The sequence below is a fragment of the Aegilops tauschii genome, chromosome 3 (genome assembly GCF_002575655.3).
Source record: "Aegilops tauschii subsp. strangulata cultivar AL8/78 chromosome 3, Aet v6.0, whole genome shotgun sequence".
Taxonomy (NCBI): Eukaryota; Viridiplantae; Streptophyta; class Magnoliopsida; order Poales; family Poaceae; genus Aegilops; species Aegilops tauschii.
Window position 1 is genome coordinate 181592346 of NC_053037.3, and position 18029 is coordinate 181610374.

Sequence of the window (18029 nt, forward strand, 5' to 3'; positions counted from 1 at the left end):
GCAGCGGTTGGAATTGGAGGCACCCCGGTCGTAGCGCCGCAGTAGTAGAAAATGAGCGATGAGGGGTCAAATCACAAAGCCTCACCTTTCCCGCATTAAGCTGGACGGACGAAGCAACCATCATTTCACTCTAGGGCGCAAGAGCATAAAGAAAAGAGAAAACAATGATGCGTGCGGCAGCTACCTAGGGCACCATAGGGTAGGGATCTCCACTACATATCCTTTTTTTTAAAGCGCCTCCACTACAAATCGGCTTCTCCCTCGTCCTCTTGAAGAAAACCGATGATGATTGCGGCGGTAGGGTTTGTAGGAGTACTACGGGGTGCGGGGTCACGTCGTAGTAAACGGGTTTGAGTCGACGCTTTAAATATGTGTGGGCCGCTTGGTTTTACGGGAACGAGGCAGCATTTTGGGTTCGGGGACCAGTGGAGATATAGTACGTACAAAAAATTGTGGACGTAGGTTCGACCGAAAGGCAATGATGCATGGGCCCTGCATTTTGATATACCCGGGGCCGCGTGAAATTTCCTACTCTACTCAAAACTAGTAAGGTACACATGTATTGAACGCATGAGATTTCGAAACCAAATTATGAATAAATACACACTATAGCATGTAAAGCTTTGAGTCATATATGCATGATGTAGATGTTCGTTTAGTTCTTATAGTTCATCTCATTCAAAATCAATTAGTTTTATAAAAATGTTAAGATTCATGGGGTTGTGCATTGTATCATAAAGTAAAAAACAAATAATGGAAATTCATTTAGAAAAAAATAATCAATTATGATACAGAAGATTCTAGAACAAAGGAGAAGTGCTTGTGTTTTGAGGTTTGTGCATTATGCTTAAGTTCAACCATGGAGTCTTCTAAATTGTACATGTGGCAGATCTGGTGGAATGTTGATGATATCCAACGGCCAGTAGTGCTCGGATTTGCCTATCTCTGCACTGTCGGGTTAGCTTCATCCAGCGACCATCTTTCAAAGTTATTGGCACACTATATAGTTCTTGTGCCATAGTTGCATGTTTTGGATAAAAGCTACTAGTGGGTTGAACTATCTATTTAGGAATAGAAGATGTATACATGGAAGTTGTAGGGAAAGATATGACATGGAGCATCTCAATTCCTATGAGTAGGGATTGGAAAAGAGATGTCATTTGGTTCACATCATAGGAACTTTCCTATTGAATCTAGAGATGACATGTATCTCAATTCCTATGAGGAGGGATTAGAAAAGAGATGTAATTTGGTTCATATCATAGGAACTTTTCTATTGAATATACGCTAATGTTTATTTTCCTTTGAAATTAAGGGAGTATAGGAATCCATTCATATGAACCAAGTGGCTCTAAAGCTATAGAAATGATATCATGTTTATTTCCTTTGAAATGTGGAGTATTGGAATCTATTCCTATGAACCAATTGGCTCTAAAGGAAAAAATCCTATAAAAATCATATCATATAGAGTTCCTATGATATTCGTCGACACTAAAGGATGCTTGAAATTGTTGCGGGTGATACGATGGTCTTTCTTTGTAGACTCCTCACCCATCTTTATAGTTACCTCTCGAGGATGAATGAAATGATATATACATGGTATTCTACATGTGCAATTTGGTACACGAAAACTCGGTAAAAGTTTGCGAGGTTCGAATTTTCAATAAAGCTATATGCACTACATTTCGGAACGGAGGGAGCATACAGCAGTTGCTAACACTCACGTGGAAGATTTGTGTGTAGGAGGAGTGGCTGTTCTGTTAAATGACATGGAAAACTGACACTGTCGGATGCCGATCTAACGGTTCTTACGGTGTTCGTCAGGAAAAGGCTTGTGGCGAACGTTTGTCGGATAATGATTTACGGACACATGCATTGCATTGATATGTGCCCCCCTCTCTCACACGCACACGCACCCTCACGAGTCACGACTCTCCCGAGTCCTCTCGCAGACTCGCACGTCGCACCCACCGTCTATCTGCAGGTAGACGTCACGCACATATGTGCTCTTCACACCCTACCCTCAGAACTTCTAAAAAACAAAAGACGGCGCGCACATTTTATTTTAGCTCACACGTCACACACTTATACTATTACTCTTGCGACGAACGTTCTTTGGGCATAGTATATTGTACTCTCACAAAGAAAAGCGGTGCACGCACGCACTAGTTCTCTCACACCCACTCGCGGGTACACGTAGGAGCGCATTTTTTTGAAGCTGGTACAACAAAATCACTCCACTATATATAAAAGCAGGAGCCTTAGCGCTTGCTTTACTAGGGTTCCTCTCGTTCACTCTCTCATGCTCTCCAGATCTAAGCAACACATAGGTGGCCACACTCTCTCTCAGCTCACGGCTGGTCACAAATCCGGCCGGACAACCTCGACCAGGGCAGGGGTGTAGGTGCATTGTTCATGCTGTCGGCGGCAGCGAGGGAGGAGACCAACGGCTGCCCGCATGTCCCGATCGGCGGCCGTGCCGTTCTCTCCGAGAGAGCGCCGGCTCGGGAGGGCCTCCGACCCCTTCTTCCTCCCTGCGGTATTGTGGCCAAGATGCGGCCTCCTGACGCCGTCTTTGCCACATACCGATGACCCTCAGGTATATATTCCTTCGAAACCTGCCTTGCTCTACTGCCCCAGCTCCCTTCGTATGGATCCTTTTCTACTTCCGTCCGCTGTTCCAAAGCCACCTAGACTTCTACTATTATTAGAAGTAAATCTAGTTCATACAGTCGACTCAAAGCGTTGGTTCAAACAGGGAAGAAAGTGGGAAAGCTGTAGCATGAATCTAGGACTTGGTTCTAAGAGGAAACGGGGGAAAGTAGTAATATCTGTCACTATTTAAATAACCGTACTTCGTATTTGCGCAAACAGGGATGTCTGTCTCCATATCGTTTCGGGATGTCTGTCTCCGTATCGTTTCTATCCGCGCAATCAAAAGCACACACCTCAGTTTTGGTACAACTGCGCAAAATGAGATGGCTATCCCTCGTTGCCGTCGTCTAACCTCCCGTCTTCAAGGTATCCCTACATTAGTAGTAACTAAGGTAGAATGACCAACGCAATCTAAAAGAAGCTGATTCGTACGTTTTACTTCCTGATTGCAGTGCAGGGACGAGCGAAAACAACTGCATCCTAGTCCGGAATGCACTTTCTACCAGTTCATCCATGGACCGAGGACTAGCTGGCACGGTTGCACGGCGGTTTTTTGGACAGGTGCGCGGACAAGAGGCATTGTGGTCTGCTTATTTCTGCAAATAGCGGTGCTTAAATTTAGTGGAATGCACAAGCATTTCAGCTGGTCAGTACACTGCATGGTTCAGTTAAGCATTCCAGCTGAGACCACAATTATAATTAGTTATTCTGGAATGAGAGAACCTAACCCTGGATGGTGGCAACAAGAAAAAACCAGAGTGAACTCCAGGAAATTTAAGCCTGCCGGGAGGCCCTTTGCTCAGAGAAGCCTTGCTTGTTTTTCCTGATTTGTAAACCTTCTCACAACTTTGTCTTTTGCTATGAACTAGTATATGTTTGTTATTTTCTATGAATCATTGAGATGTATAAAATTGCTTAACTTATGCTTTTCAAGTTTTTTATGAAGACGATTTTAATGTGAGTGTTCCACATGAGCGCTGGACTAGCGTGTGAACGTTCGGAATTTATTACATTGTGGCCTCAATTAACTACATGAACCACTGTAACAAGATACATAGTTGCTTATATGTCAGACAGCAGATTGTTGATTGTTAGCTGGTCGATAGCCTAGTGTTGAAGCGAGCTGAGCCAATGTGCCGTGTTTTGCACAACTGCTTACAAGTGGGGTAGCACCAACAGTGTTTACAAGTACTTATGTATACGTTGGCGCACGGTTCTCGAACGAGTGCTCTATTTCATCAAAACACACACTGCTCATATGATAAACCATGACAACTTATGTCTTACCATGCCATATTCATGAAAAAACTAGTGAGGACGCATCTGTTTCGGCAACAATTACGATGGTTCTCACATGATTCACGGGCACACAAAAGTAGCAGCAGTTCCCATAGACGGACTCAAAAAGAGTACTAGCCCCAGAGGGGTCGATAACATGCAAGGTTCGGATAATTAGACACAATCCAAACTACTATTAAACACTAGCTGGGGCAACTATTTCATGCCTCGATCTAATTTGGGCTGGATACAAGACGGACCTTGCCATGAACATCATCGAGGACGTCCCGCAGCAGCTCAATCCTGTGAACCTTCATGAAGACAACCTTGTGGCCTTGCCACAGATAAACTTGTTTGTGGAGGCATGCCACGTCATCTTCCTGCGTAAGCTTGACAAGAACAGTATGCCTCACAAACGAAGGAGTAGCTTTGAACTTCTTGTGCTTCAGTACACCCTGGACAACACGCCTGACAACAGTGAGGCTTGAATACAACTCTTCATTGGTATAACCGCAAATGGCTTCCAGGATCCAACAGCCTAAGAACTCTGTTTTCCCAGTGCGTATATTCAGGTCGTCTGCCTCATAGCGAGTGACATGTACAACCACACAATCCTTGTCTGCATCAGGGCTCTAATTGAAACAGAAACAAATTCTGAATTACTTTGCAGTATAAGAAACACAAGTTATTTAAACCACTATGTATAGCATGGCATCGAAGCTAATAAAATTTTGCATTATTAATCACCACATACTTCCTTTTCTAAAAAAATCACCACATACTTAGATGAAAAACCACAATCGAGATCGGCAAAGAAGGAAATCACCTTGGGCAGCTCAGCGGGGGGGGGGGGCACATCCTCGAAGGGGGAAAACTGCTCCTCCAGTGCCATGGGGGCTGTAACCTCAAACAGGGCGTTGACCATCTCAGTAGTGGCCGTGAGCGTATCTAGGGTCGGCTCAGTGGTTGCCACCATCTTCTTAGAGCTCTCTATCTCGTGGGGATCAGCCTCCCGCGTCTGCTCCAATATCGGCAGATCTTTGCCTGGTTCTCCTTGGACCATCATGAAACTGACGAATACTAGGAGACCACTGAAAGGAAAACACAATCGCAATGACAATGAAACAAAAAAGAGAGTGTGGATTGGTTACTGCTTTGCAAAAGTTCTTTATTATCTCTGAACAAAAATATACCAACATCATGGATCCGCTTACCTTCCCTTCGTTTGGAGAGAAGAACAGTGGCAGATGCGAGTGTTGCCTTTCTTGAAGACGGTGAGGGAGAAGGGGATTCAGCGAAGAGTGAAATGATGGTTGCTTCGTCCGTCAAACTTAGACTGCGGGGAGGTGGGGTTTTGTGATACGACGGCTCGTTATTGCCGCGGTACGACCGGGGTGACTCTCCGCCTGCATACTGCCTTCTAATTTGGTGGATGGCATTTGGGCCCGCGCGCTGCATGGCCCGCATGTCGGTGAACAAAAGTATAACGGCATTCAGTAGAGGGAGACGTTTCAATGACCTAGGAGGAGCCAGAAGCGGTAGAGCGTCTCCACTGTACTAGTAGTAATTGTTTTTCTGGGTAGCTGTAGAGTGTCTCCACTGTACTAGTAGTAATTGTTTCTCTGGGCCCAAGACAAAACAGCCCATCCACACTAGTAAATAGTAAAATCAATTCAAAAGCCCATATATTTACTGAATGAGAGGCGCTACCCACACCCAGCACACCCCCCCCGATCTGAACAAGATTATTGGCTTGCTGCAATGCTTTCCATGTCTGGAGAAGTTGTATATAAAGGTGATAATTTCACGCACATTGGAAGCCCGCATATAGTGTACTAGAATTAACCATTCAGTTGTTGCTTTTTCGACACTCTTCTTTTAGACCTAAACTGTTTTCAATCTTCCTGTCTATTTAGGCAACAGGACGGGGTAAGAAAGTTATAACCAATCGGTGGATTCATAAGCATCGGGATTTTCTCACTTCTCATGAGATTCGATTGAAGATAATAACGCTAGAACGATAGGTAGCCAACCGTGCAAACACAAGATTTGTCACATTCTTCCTGCTGAATGCGAGGTTACTATTGTCCATCAGGCTTAAGTTTATCAGCAGCATGGTTTTGACGGATGGGTATGTCGAAGAGCAAAAAAAGGAGTTTCAGGTGGGCAAAAGAGCTTCTGAACGTGTCGGGCTTCTATTTACAACATATTGTGGTCATAATCCAGTAAATTTTACGACCTAGGGTGTTCATTCTATGGACCTGACCGATCCATTTGACTGTGACTGCCGAAAACAGTGCTGGAGTTAAATGTTGTTGCCCTTTTCAATCTGGTTTTTTTGTAAACCTGATGAACAATTAACCCTCGTGCTTTTGTACAGTTTGTAAGCTGGAGTTAGATGTTCCTGCCCTTTTCAACTCGGCTGTGACTGTCATATTTTCTTTGAAACAAGGCAAATGGCTTGCCATTGGTTTAATTTAGAGTGAAATATTGTAACAAATCCCAACCAAGGGAAATAACATCACTCTCGCCGGCTGCTTGAGCTCACTGTGCATTACAGAAGCCAAGTGATTAGCCCCCACCAGCACCCACAAACTTATTTCGAACTAGTACATCAAATGGGCTGTAAATTTTCATAGGAAAGGCTACATGACCGTGACAGATTTGGATTCTGACATTTGGGACCCGCGAGGAAATAGCCTATCCAAGGTGGTGTCAACTTACTAGCCAGTCAACAAACGATTCTGCCTACCAGCCGTTGGATTGACATCCAACATCTGTCGTGTATCTTCTATCTCTTGTCTTCTTCTTCCTCCAGCCACCCAAACCAAACCACCCCGTCGGCTCCCCCAGCTCCCGCCTCCCATGGCTGGCTGCGCCTCCGTCGCCCTACCGTACGTACCCTCCAACATTGGCCAGTCCCTCCCTCTATTACCCCACATGTCCTATTATTCTCCGGCGACGTCAGCCCCAACACGCACCCGCGCCCGAACCAGTCAACCCTCGTACTCCCCTCCGCCTGCGACTGGACCGGCGCATCTTCAACGGCTCCTGTTCGTTCCGTCCGAGGCCTCGCCGTCGTCCTCCGCCTTGCGGCCTTGGTTCGCTCGCCGTGCGCGGTGCGCCGCCCTCTTGCGTTGTCAACGTCGTCAACAACCGAGAGGAACAAGGAGATGGTTGTACGTGGAGAGGATGATAGTAGGGACTCACCCGCGTCATGGCAGTACGCAAGCAAGTGCCTCTATAGTACAAGCCCAAAAATATGGTTCCTCCTAATGGTTGGACATCTAGGGCTCACGCCATTGTCAACATAGTCAATAAAGGAGAGAATTACACTACGAGCGGCTGACACCAGGGACCCAGCAAGTCGTGCAGTTTTTTTTTGAGGAACAAGCAGTTGTTATTTATACTAGTTTTAGCGACGGATCAGGGTAACAACGGGGCTGTGCGGGGGCTGTGGCCCGTCTAGCCAGGGTTTTATTTATGTTTACCACATCATGAGCCCAGTTGTGTTTTTTCTTGCTAAAAATGGCTAGCCCAGTTCTAATTTTTTAAAGAAATACCCAAACAAGGCCTACTTGCTTTATTGGCCCTGCTGGGCTGCAAATCTTTCAAGACGAGGAGAGTTTCATTCGGTTTGCCCAGAAATGGGCAGTATATTTTTAAAACACATCAAACCGGGAATTAGTTTCAATTTTTTTTCATTACAAGATCTTAAATTCCATTGATTTTTATGCGTGGACAATTATTTGGATTTTATATTTATATAAATTATTTTTCAAAATAGTTTGAATGTGAATCAATATTTCTGGATTAAAAACAGTTGACCGCACCGAAGTATGCAAAATTTTGTATACTTTTTAACCGTGGCCACAATATGGGGTGTAATGCTAACAAAAAGAAGATGGGCTCCAAAGAAATTCTTAAGAATTAACAAATGGGCTGTACATTATTAGAAATAATGGCAGATGGGTTGTATGCTGTTTTCCATAGATTAGAGGCTGACTTGTGCGCCTACTACAGGTTGACGCGTATGCTTTCATAAAAAAAAGTTGACGCACACGCAACGCCCTGTCAACTTAGTCAACACACGAGAACAGTGACTGTTGGATGTCCATCCAACGGCTGTCGTGCTTCTTCAATCTCTGCTCTTCATGCTCCAACCGCTCAAACAAGCGCCGGCGGGACTGCCTGCTCCCTCCTCCCGCGGCCGGCTATGCTGCCGCGCAGGCCTCACGGCCCCACCGTACTCCCATCGCTGGGCTAGCCATCCCTCTACTCACCCACACATGCTGTTATTCTCCGGGGATGGCAGACGAACCAGTAAACCCTCGTACTCCTCCGCGTGGGAAACAACTGCCGAGTATTCCCTGGCTCCGTGTCATTCCCTTCCTAGGCCTCGCCGTCGTCCACCGTCCTGGTGCTCTTGGCGCGGCCTGGTCAACGTGGTCAATGAACGACATCCATCAGAAGTGGACTGTACGTGGATAGGCTGACAGCTGGGTCCACGACCGCACGCAAGGAAATGCCTCCTTATTATGCACAAAATAATGATTCCTCCACGTGATAGCTAGGACCCACAGGAAGGGCCTTTGTATTTCGCGAAAAAAATGTTCCCCCCGCTGACAGGTCGGACCCACCAGCTATATCTTCGCACGCAAGGAAGTGCCTCCTTATTACGCCCAAAAAAATGAATACCCCCCTGCTAGCTGGGACCCACCATATTGTTGGGCTGACTTGTGGGCCTACTAAGTTGATGGGGACGGAGGGCTTTGTCAACTTAGTCAATACTCCAGTGACCTCATGATGTCCATCCAACGGCCATAGTGCTTCTTCAACCTCTGGTCTTCTTGCTCCAGCCGCCCAAAGCAGCTCCGGTCGTGCCGCCTGCTCCTGCCTCCCGTGGCCGACTGTGCTACCGCGGAGGCCTCACCGCCCACATACTACTCCCACCACTGGCCAGGCCATCCATCCACTCACCCACACCCCCTGTTATTCTGCGGCGACGACAGCCTCACACCACAGCCGAACCAGTGAACGCTCGTACTCCTCTCCGCGTGGGCATCCACTGTCGCGTCTTGCCCGGCTCCGCGTCGTCCCCTTCCTAGGCCTCGTCGTCGTCCACCGCCGTGGTGCTCTCGGCGCGGCGTGGTCAATGTGGTCAACGACTGACTTCCATCGGAAGAGTATTGTACGTGGAGAGGCTGACAGCTGGGTCCACGGCAGCCGCAAGGAAGTGCCTCCGTATTACGCGGAAAATAATTATTCCTCCACCTGACAGCGGGGACCCACCGGACGGGCCACCAGTATTTTGCAAAAAAAATTGTTTCCCCCTGACTGCTGGGACCCACCGGACAGGCCACTGTATTTCGCGAAAAAAACGTTCCCCCCGCTGTCAGCTCGGACCCACCTGAAGTGCCTCCTTATTACGCACAAAAAAATGAATACTCCCCCGGCTAGCTGGGACCCACCTTGGTGGGAGGCTGACTTGTGGGCCTACTAAGTTGATGGGGATGAAGGGCTTTGTCAACTTAGTCAATATGAACGATTCTAGCTCCAGTGACCGTACGATGTCCATCCAATGGCCGTAGTGCTTCTTCAACCTCTGGTCTTCTTGCTCCAGCCGCCCAAAGCAACGCCAGTCGTGCCGCATGCTCCTGCCTCCCGTGGCCGGCTGTGCTGCCGCAGAGGCCTCACCGCCCCCTACTATTCCCACCGCTGGCCAGGCCCTGCGGCGACGGCAGCCTCACACCGCAGCCGAACCAGTGAACCCTCGTACTCCTCTCCGCGCGGGCTTCCACTCCCGCGTCTTCCCCGGCTCCGCGTCGTCCCCTTATTAGGCCTCGCCGTCGTCCACCGCCATGGTGCTCTCCACGCGGCGTGGTCAACGTGGTCAAGGAACGACTTCCATCGGAAGAGTACTGTACGTGGAGAGGCTGACAGCTGGGTCCACGGCCACAACCCAGTTTTTTGTGATTTGCCAAGTAAGTCGCTTTGTCAGGCCTGTTGGGCTGCAAATCTTTCAAGACGAGGAGAGCTTTCATTCGGTTGGCCGAGAAAATGGCCCATCAGTAATGAGAAATGGGTTGTACATTTTTAAAACACATCAAACCGACAATTAGTTTCAAATATCTTTTTTTCATTTCAAGATTTTAAATTACATTAATTTTTATGCGTGGAGAATTTGTTGGATTTTATATTGATATACATTTATTTTTAAAATCAGTTTGAATGTGAGTCAAAATTTTGGGATTAAAAACAGTTTGGACCGCACCGAAATATGCAAAATTTCGTATAATTTTTTAACCGTGGCCACAATATGGGCTGTAATGCTAACAAAAAGAATATGGGCTCCAAAAAAACCTTAAGAATTAGCAAATGGGCTGTAAATTATTAGAAATAATTGCAGATGGGCTGTATGCTGTTTTCCACAGATTTGAGGCTTTCCTAAAAAAAGGTTGACGCACAAGCACTGACTGTTGGATGTCCATCCAACGGCCGTCGTGCTTCTTCAATCTCTGCTCTTCCTGCTCCAGCCGCTCAAACAAGCGCCGGCGGGACTGCCTGCTCCCTCCTCCCCGCGACCGGCTATGCTGCCGCGCAGGCCTGACCGCCCCACCGTAATCCCATCGCTGGCCTAGCCATCCCTCTACTCACCCAAACCTGCTGTTATTCTCCGGCGACGGCAGACGAACCAGTAAACCCTCGTACAGTCGTACTCCCCTCCGTGTGGGAAACAACTGTCGAGTCTTCCCTGCCTCCGTGTCGTACCCTTCCGAGGTCTCGTCGTTGTCCACCGCCGTGGTGCTCTCGGCGCGGCGTGGTCAATGTGGTCAACGACCGACTTCCATCGGAAGAGTACTATGCGTGGAGACGCTGACAGCTGGGTCCACGGCCGTAGCAAGGAAGTGCCTCCTTATTACGCGCAAATAAATTATTCCTCCACCTTACAGCGGGGACCCACCGTATTTTGCAAAAAAACATTTCCCCCCTGACTGTTGGGACCCACCAGCTAAACCTTCGCACGCAAGGAAGTAAGTCCGGGCAAAAAAAATACAAAATGATTCGCCCCCTGACTGCTGGGACCCACCAGCTACATCTTCGCACGCAAGGAAGTGCCTGACACTCGGGACCCACCTGGTCGAAGCGTACGTAGTGTTGTCATTCCGGTCGCTAACGTGTACATACATATATACTGGTGGATGTAGAGGCGCGCACGTGTCGTAGTAGAGGCGCGCACATAGCATGTACACGTACGTACAGCGGACAGGGTGCAAGAAAGAAAATACGGCCATGTATGTGTACATACGGGCGGGGTCTCAAACGCCTACTCGCGCATACGTACGGCGAGGGCTCGTTGACATGGCTGGGTCGGAACGGAGAAATAGCGTCGTCGTCGTGTTCATGGGGAGGCAACGGAATGCGTCGTGTTCATGGGGAGGCAACGGAATGCGTCGTGCTCATCGGGAGGCAACGGAACGCGTGGGAGCCAACCGGCTGGGTCGGAACGGAATGCGTGGTCGTGTTCATCGGGAGGGCTTGGACGGAACAGCCGATGGAACGAGGCCTGGCGTACCACAGAACGGAGGAAACGGCCTTGTGTTCGACCGGCCACGTTCGAAACGGGATCTTGTTCATCGGGAGGGGTCTGGCGTACCGCAAAACGGACGAAACAGACCTTCTACGGTCGAAACGGGGGTCCTGTTGATCGGGAGGGGTGTGGCGTACCGCAAAATGGACGAAACGGACCTCCTACGGTCGAAACAGGGGTCCTGTTGATCGGGAGGGGTGTGGCGTACCGCAAAACGGACGAAACGGACCTCCTACGGTCGAAACGGGGGTCCTGTTCATCGGGAGGGGTGTGGCGTACCGCAAAACGGGACTCCACGGGATACTGTTCATCTCCACCGTCGACCTCCTCCAGCCTCCACGGGCTACCGTCGACCTCCTCCAGCCTCCATGGGCTCCTGTTCATCCAGCTTCCACCGCGCGCTACTCCACCGGCTACTGTTCAACAACCCCTCCACGGGCACCCCTCCACCGTCTATTGTTCATCCAGCCCTCCACACCACAGGGTCCTGTTCAACCACCCCTCCACGGGCACCCCTCCACCGTCTACTGTTCATCCAGCCCTCCATACCACGGGGTCCTGTTCATCCAGAGGCAACGCCACCGCTCACTGTTCATCCAACCCCCTCCCCCCCCCCCCCCCGCAACGCTCACTGTTCATCCCAGAGGCAGCATCGATCGGCTACAGTTAGCAGCAGTAGCGAAGGAATCGCTCGATCGGGTTCAGTTAACAGCCATCGATCGATCGCTCGGGTTCAGTAACGCGTAGCCTGCCGTGCAATCGCTGGGGTTCAGTTAGAGCCCAACACCTCCCTCGGGTTCAGTTAGAGCCAACGCCTCGCACATGTATGAGAGAAACGTGCATCGCTCGGCCCCCGACCTCCCACCGTAACCGGGAACTCCCCGAAATTTTCCTCGCCCTCGCTTCTACCACGGTTTTTTCCGTCATGGACGGCACAAAGAATGTCATGTAGCTGCGTCTCCGGCCCGCCCAGGACGAAAAGCCCATTTTCATTCATGATTTTTTGTCATAGAAGTAGGAGCCCACCACATCTATGATGATACTCGGTTTTGTCACAATTATCGCAATAGAAGTGTCATATGTATGACAAAAAAATATTCGTTCGGCCCAAAATGTCACGGATGTGTCTTTTTTTTGTAGTGGCGCCTCCTGGCATCTGGTGGGGCTTCCCTGCTGTTGACTCGGGCGACGTCGCGAAGCTGCGAAAATTCATTAGGAAATCCATATCCCTCCTTGCGCGAGGCCATAAGCATGGGTTGATCATGGCCTAGCGCACCATGTCGCGGTTCCTGTGGGGCACGGACTTAAAAGGAGGGTGCACTGATCACGAGCTCAGACGAGGGCGCCTCGCGGAGACCAGGGGAGTGCGCACGCACTCACACCCGTCCCGTAGCCCCCGCGCGGGTCGCGCGAGGGAGAGCGTCGGGCAACTGCCGCCCTCCCTGGCGCAAAACAAAGAATTGAGGGAAGAAACAGAGAGAAGAGGGGGTTCAACCAAGTCAACGAGAAATGCCAGAACTTCAAATTCCATTAAGAAAAAGGGGGTGCAAGCCAACTACAGAAAGTAAATGAACAGCCGCGTCCGGCACCTAGTCTAGTCTTCTCACCAGCGCGGAGCTAAGTGCTGCCACTAGGACGTGGGAGGGAGACCCCGAGCCCCAAGGGAGGCACTCCGGAGACTCCGGGCCATGTACAGCCCCACTCATTATTATGTGAGAGTGTCACGAGCAGAGACCTTCACAGGCACTGGGCCTTGCTTCATGGGTAGAACTTCCGGAGGTGCTGGATGTTCCAGGTGTTCTGGATGGGGATCTCGTCCTGCGTCTCCAGGCGCGCGGCGCCAGGCCCGGAGACACGGGCAATCCTAAACGGGCCCTCCCACATGGGTGAGAGCTTATGCAGCCCTTCCCTAGAGAGCACCCGCCTCAGGACGAGATCACCCACCTCGAGCGTCCTGGAGCGGACGTTGCGACAGTGGTACCATCGCAGCGTCTGCTGGTACCTTGCCGCTCAGAGCAAGGCTTCATGGCGGCGTTCCTCCCCCAGCACAAGGTCCATCCCCCTCATGGCATCCTGATGCGTCTCATCAAATGCCAGGACCCACGCGGAGCGATGCCTGACCTAGTGAGGGAGAACCGCTTCTGCTCTGTAGACGAGGAAGAACAGGGTCTCGCATGTTGGCTTGGTGGCGGTGGTGCGGATGGACCATAGCATGGACTGGAGCTCGTCATGCCAGCCCCTGCCGTAGGCCTCGAGCTTCTTCTTGAAGGTCCTGGTCTTGAGGCCTCTCAAGACCTCCGCGTTGCTCGGCTTGGCCATTGCTCCTGGGGTGTGCCACCAAAGCGTAGCAAATCTGCTTTCTAAGGTTAGCACAATATGTCTTGAAGAGATTGCTAATGAACTGCGAGCCGTTGTCGGTGATGATGCGGTTAGGGACCCCACACTATCTCACGAGACCCTTGATGAACTTGACCGCGGACCCGGCAGGGATGGCGCGGACGGCTTCCACCTCCGCCCATTTAGTGAACTTGTCGATGGTGACGAAGAGGTAGCGGTAGCCCCCGGGCGCTCGAGGGAAGGGACCCAGGATATCCAGCCCCCAGACCGCGAATGGCCAGGAGAGTGGGATAGTCTGGAGGCCTTGAGCCGGCTGGTGGATTTGCTTGGCATGGAACTGGCAGGCCTTGCAGGATCTCACCAGCTCGGTTGCGTTGTTGAGTGCCGTGGGCCAGTAGAACCCGCTACGGAAAGCCTTGCCCACCAGGGTGCGTGATGATGAATGATGCCTGCAATCTCCTCCGTGTATGTCGGCCAGCAGCTCGCACCCCTGCTCCCTGGAAATGCATCGCAAGGAAACGTCGTTTGGTCGTTTTCTGTACAACTCACTGTCCTGGATGCAATATGCCGTAGCCTGCCGGGCCACGCGCTCCGCGTCCTCTTCTTTCTCCGGCAGTGTTCCTTGCACCAGGTATGCCTTGGATTCCTCGGTCCAGCACCCCTCCTGAGGCTCAAGCGCCAGGAGCAGGCGTGCTCCTGAAGTCGGGCCACAGGTGGGGGCTCCCGAGGCTGGTGGTTGGGGGAGTTCCTCCTGAGGTGATGCCGGCTCCGCAGACGGGGGTGCTGCTGAAGGCTTGAAGAGCCGCTCCTCAAAGACGTCGTGCTCCTGGGGCAGGCGCCTGGACGCCCTTTTGGCGATGTCGTCGGCTTCCTTTTTCGTGCCGCGAGGCACATGCTGTAGTTCTAGGCCCAAGAACTGCTTCTCCATCTTGCGCACCTCTACGAGGTATGCCTCCATGTGCTCGTCCCTCAGCTTGTACACCTTGTTGGAGAAGTTGACAAGGAGCTGAGAGTCGCCCTTGATGGTGAGATGCTTCACCCCCAATGCTGCTGCTGCCTTGAGGCCGGCGATCAACCCCTCGTATTCCACAATGTTGTTGGAGACCTTCTCGCCCCGCTAGAAGCAGAGCTGCACGGCGTAGTACAACTTGTCTTGGGTGGGCGAGATGAGCATGGCACCAGCCCCCGCGCCTTGGCGTGCGAAAGCGCTGTCAAAGTACATGACCTAGCCATCGAGCGCTTCACTTCCTGGCGAGAGGGATCGGCTCTCGCCTGCTTCGGGCTTCGAAGCGTCGGTCCATTCTCCGACGAAGTCGGCGAGGGCTGCTCCCTTGATGACCCTGGTTGTGCTGAACGCCAACTGAAATACTTGCAGTTCAATGTTCCACTCAGCGACTCTCCCCACAGCATTGGGGCTCCGGAGCACCCTCTCCAGTGGGTAGGCTAAGACGACCTTGATTGGGTGGCCTTGGAAGTAATGGTGCAGCTTGCGCAAGGCCACCAGGAGCACGAGCAAAAGCTTCTGCGACATGGGATATCGTGCTCTTGTGTCCCGTAACACTGCGCTGACGAAGTATATTGGGTGCTCGACGAGGGTAGGAGCGTCAATGGAGCCCGTGTCCTCCAGAGGTTGCGGTGCCTCTTGAGGTGAGGGGACCTTAGGAGCTTGGTCGCCCACCGGGGCCCCCACAGGCCTGGAAACGCCGTCTTGTAGGGCCTGATCACCTGCGGGCATCGTTGTGGCTTTGGCGATGCCGTCTTGGGGTCGCGCCGTCCCTACTGAAGGTGCAACACTACGTGGTGGGCTCTTGGCCTGGTGCTCCTCCCGAATAGCCACCAACACCGCGCTGGCGGAGTAGGGTGTGGCGGCTAGGTAGAGCACCAGGGGCTCGAGGGGATGAGGCGCTACCACCACCGGAGGGCTGGTCAAATATCTCTTGAGGTCTTGAAAGGCCAGGTCGGCTTCTAGGGTCCACTCGAACGTCCCTTCTTCTTCTTCATCTTGAAGAACGGCAGGGCGCGCTCCCCCAGCTTAGAGATGAAGCGCCCCAGCGAGGTCACGCACCCGGCGAGCTTCTGCATTTCCATGAGAGTTTGCGGCGGGCTCATGTCTTCTATCGCCTTGACCTTCTCCGGGTTAGCCTCGATCCCCCTGTGTGACACAAGGAAGCCCAGTAGCTTGCCGGAGGGCACATCGAACACACACTTCTCCGGGTTGAGCCGCAGGTCCACCTGGCACAAGCTGGCGAAAGTCAACTCCAGGTCCTGAATGAGGGTCCTTGCCTCCTGAAATTTTACCACGATGTCGTCGACATAGGCTTTAGGGTTTCTCCCTAGCTGCTGGCCCAAGGCAATGTGCATCACCCGTTGGAAGGTTGCCTAGCGTTGCGTAGTTCGAATGGCATGCAAGTCTAGCAATATACCCCGCACGGCGTTAAGAAGGCCGTCTTCTCCACATCTTCCACCGCCATCTTGATCTGGTGGTAACCCAACAATGCATCCAAGAAGCACAACAGGTCGCACTCGGCGGTGGAGTCGATGATCTGGTCGATGCGCGGGAGCGGGAACGATTCTTGAGGGCGGGCTTTCTTGAGGTTGGTGAAGTCGACGCACATGCGTTCCTTCCCGACCTTCTTGGGCACAACGACGGGGTTCGCCAGCCATTCCGGGTACCGGACTTCACGAATGACACCGGCTGCTTCTAGCTTGCGAGTTTCCTGGACGATGAAGGCCTGCTTCTCCGTGGACTGTCGCCGCGCCTTCTGCTTCACAGGGCGCACATTGGGGCACACCCTTAAGTGATGTTTGATTACCCCCCTGGGGACCCCTACCAGCTGCTTGGGCTCCCAGGCGAATAACTCCTTGTTCGCGCGCAGGAACTTCACCAGCGCCTCCTCTTGGTCCGGGTCAAGGTTGGCGCCCATGGTGAAGGTAGCTCCCGAGGATCCATCCTCCTCGACTGGTACTTGCTTCGTTTCTGCTCGGTCCTGAGTGAACAACTGCTTCTTTTTTGCCGACGCGGCCCCCTTAGCCCCTGGGGCGGCTTCATCGGCCGGGTGAGCTGCTGCAGCGGCCCAGAAGGCGAGCTTGAGGGCCGTCAAGGCCTCCTTGGTGTCTCCAGCCACGGTGAGGACGCCTCTACTGCCCGGCATCTTCATGAGGTTGTAGGCCGGATGGGTCGCTTCCATGAACTGAGCCAGGGCTGGATACCCTAGGATGGCTTTGTATGGGAGGCCGATGCGGGCAATGTTGAAGTCGATCAGCTCGGTGCAGTAGCCGGGAGGCGTATTCGCCCCAGGAGGTTGGTGGATCCGCTGCCGACTCCGGAGAAAGGCTTGGTGGGGCGGAGTCGGCCGTACGGCACGTGGAGCAAGCCGAAAGCTTCCACGGAAAGCATGTTGAGGCCAGATCCGCCGTCGATGAGGGTCTTGGTCATGGCGACATTGCAGATGGTGCGTGTGCAGAGCATTGGGAGCACGCCCGAGCCAGCAGTGGTAGCGGGGTGGTCCCCTGAGTCGAAGGTGAGGCCGGCTTTGGGCGCCGCCCATCCCGGAGGGGCTCCCTGCTGCACAGAGGCAGCTCCGGTCTGATGGAAGAACTACTTAACATGGCGGTCCGAGGGTGGTGCCTATGAGCCGCCGAGGAGGGTTGCGACGGCGACTGGCGCCGGCGCCGCGAAGCGTGTGATGAAAAGGCCGCGCAGCTCCTCCCAAGAAGCCATAGAGGATCCAGGTAGGTTGAGCAGTCAGGCGTGCGGTGCACCAGCGAGGGCCAGGGCCATGGGGAACCAGTTGGCCATGACCTTGTCATTGCCTCCGGCCTCCAGAATGGCCTCCTCGTATGCCAGCAGGAAGGTCGACGGATCCGCCGCGCCGTCATAGCGGGGTGGCATCTCCGGCCTGAACTTGTGTGGCCACTGCACCCGCTGTAAGGCGGGGGTGAGGGTCCTGAGCCCCATGGCACCGTCGTGGGCGTCTGTCTGTCCGGTCGGAGGAGCGATGCCGGCCATGGGGACCGAACGGAGAGGTGAAGCTGGCGGAGGAGCGGAGCTTCGGCGCACGCCTACCTGGCACGCCAAATGTCGGATTACGGGTTCTGGGAAACCCTTGAGGTTCGAACATAGGGGTGTGCACGAAGATCACTCTCTCCCTAGCCCGCTCTCGCAATG

General features: G+C 52.2%; 1 protein-coding gene across 1 annotated transcript; it reads right to left on the reverse strand.

Moving 5' to 3' along the window:
• Positions 1-12848: 12848 nt before the first annotated feature.
• Positions 12849-14789, reverse strand: LOC109749432 (uncharacterized). Its single transcript, XM_020308397.2, has 2 exons — positions 14404-14789; positions 12849-12966 (listed from the first exon to the last, which is right to left on the reverse strand). The coding sequence occupies exons 1-2, from the start codon at positions 14787-14789 to the stop codon at positions 12849-12851; spliced, it is 504 nt and encodes a 167-aa protein (XP_020163986.2).
• Positions 14790-18029: the final 3240 nt, after the last annotated feature.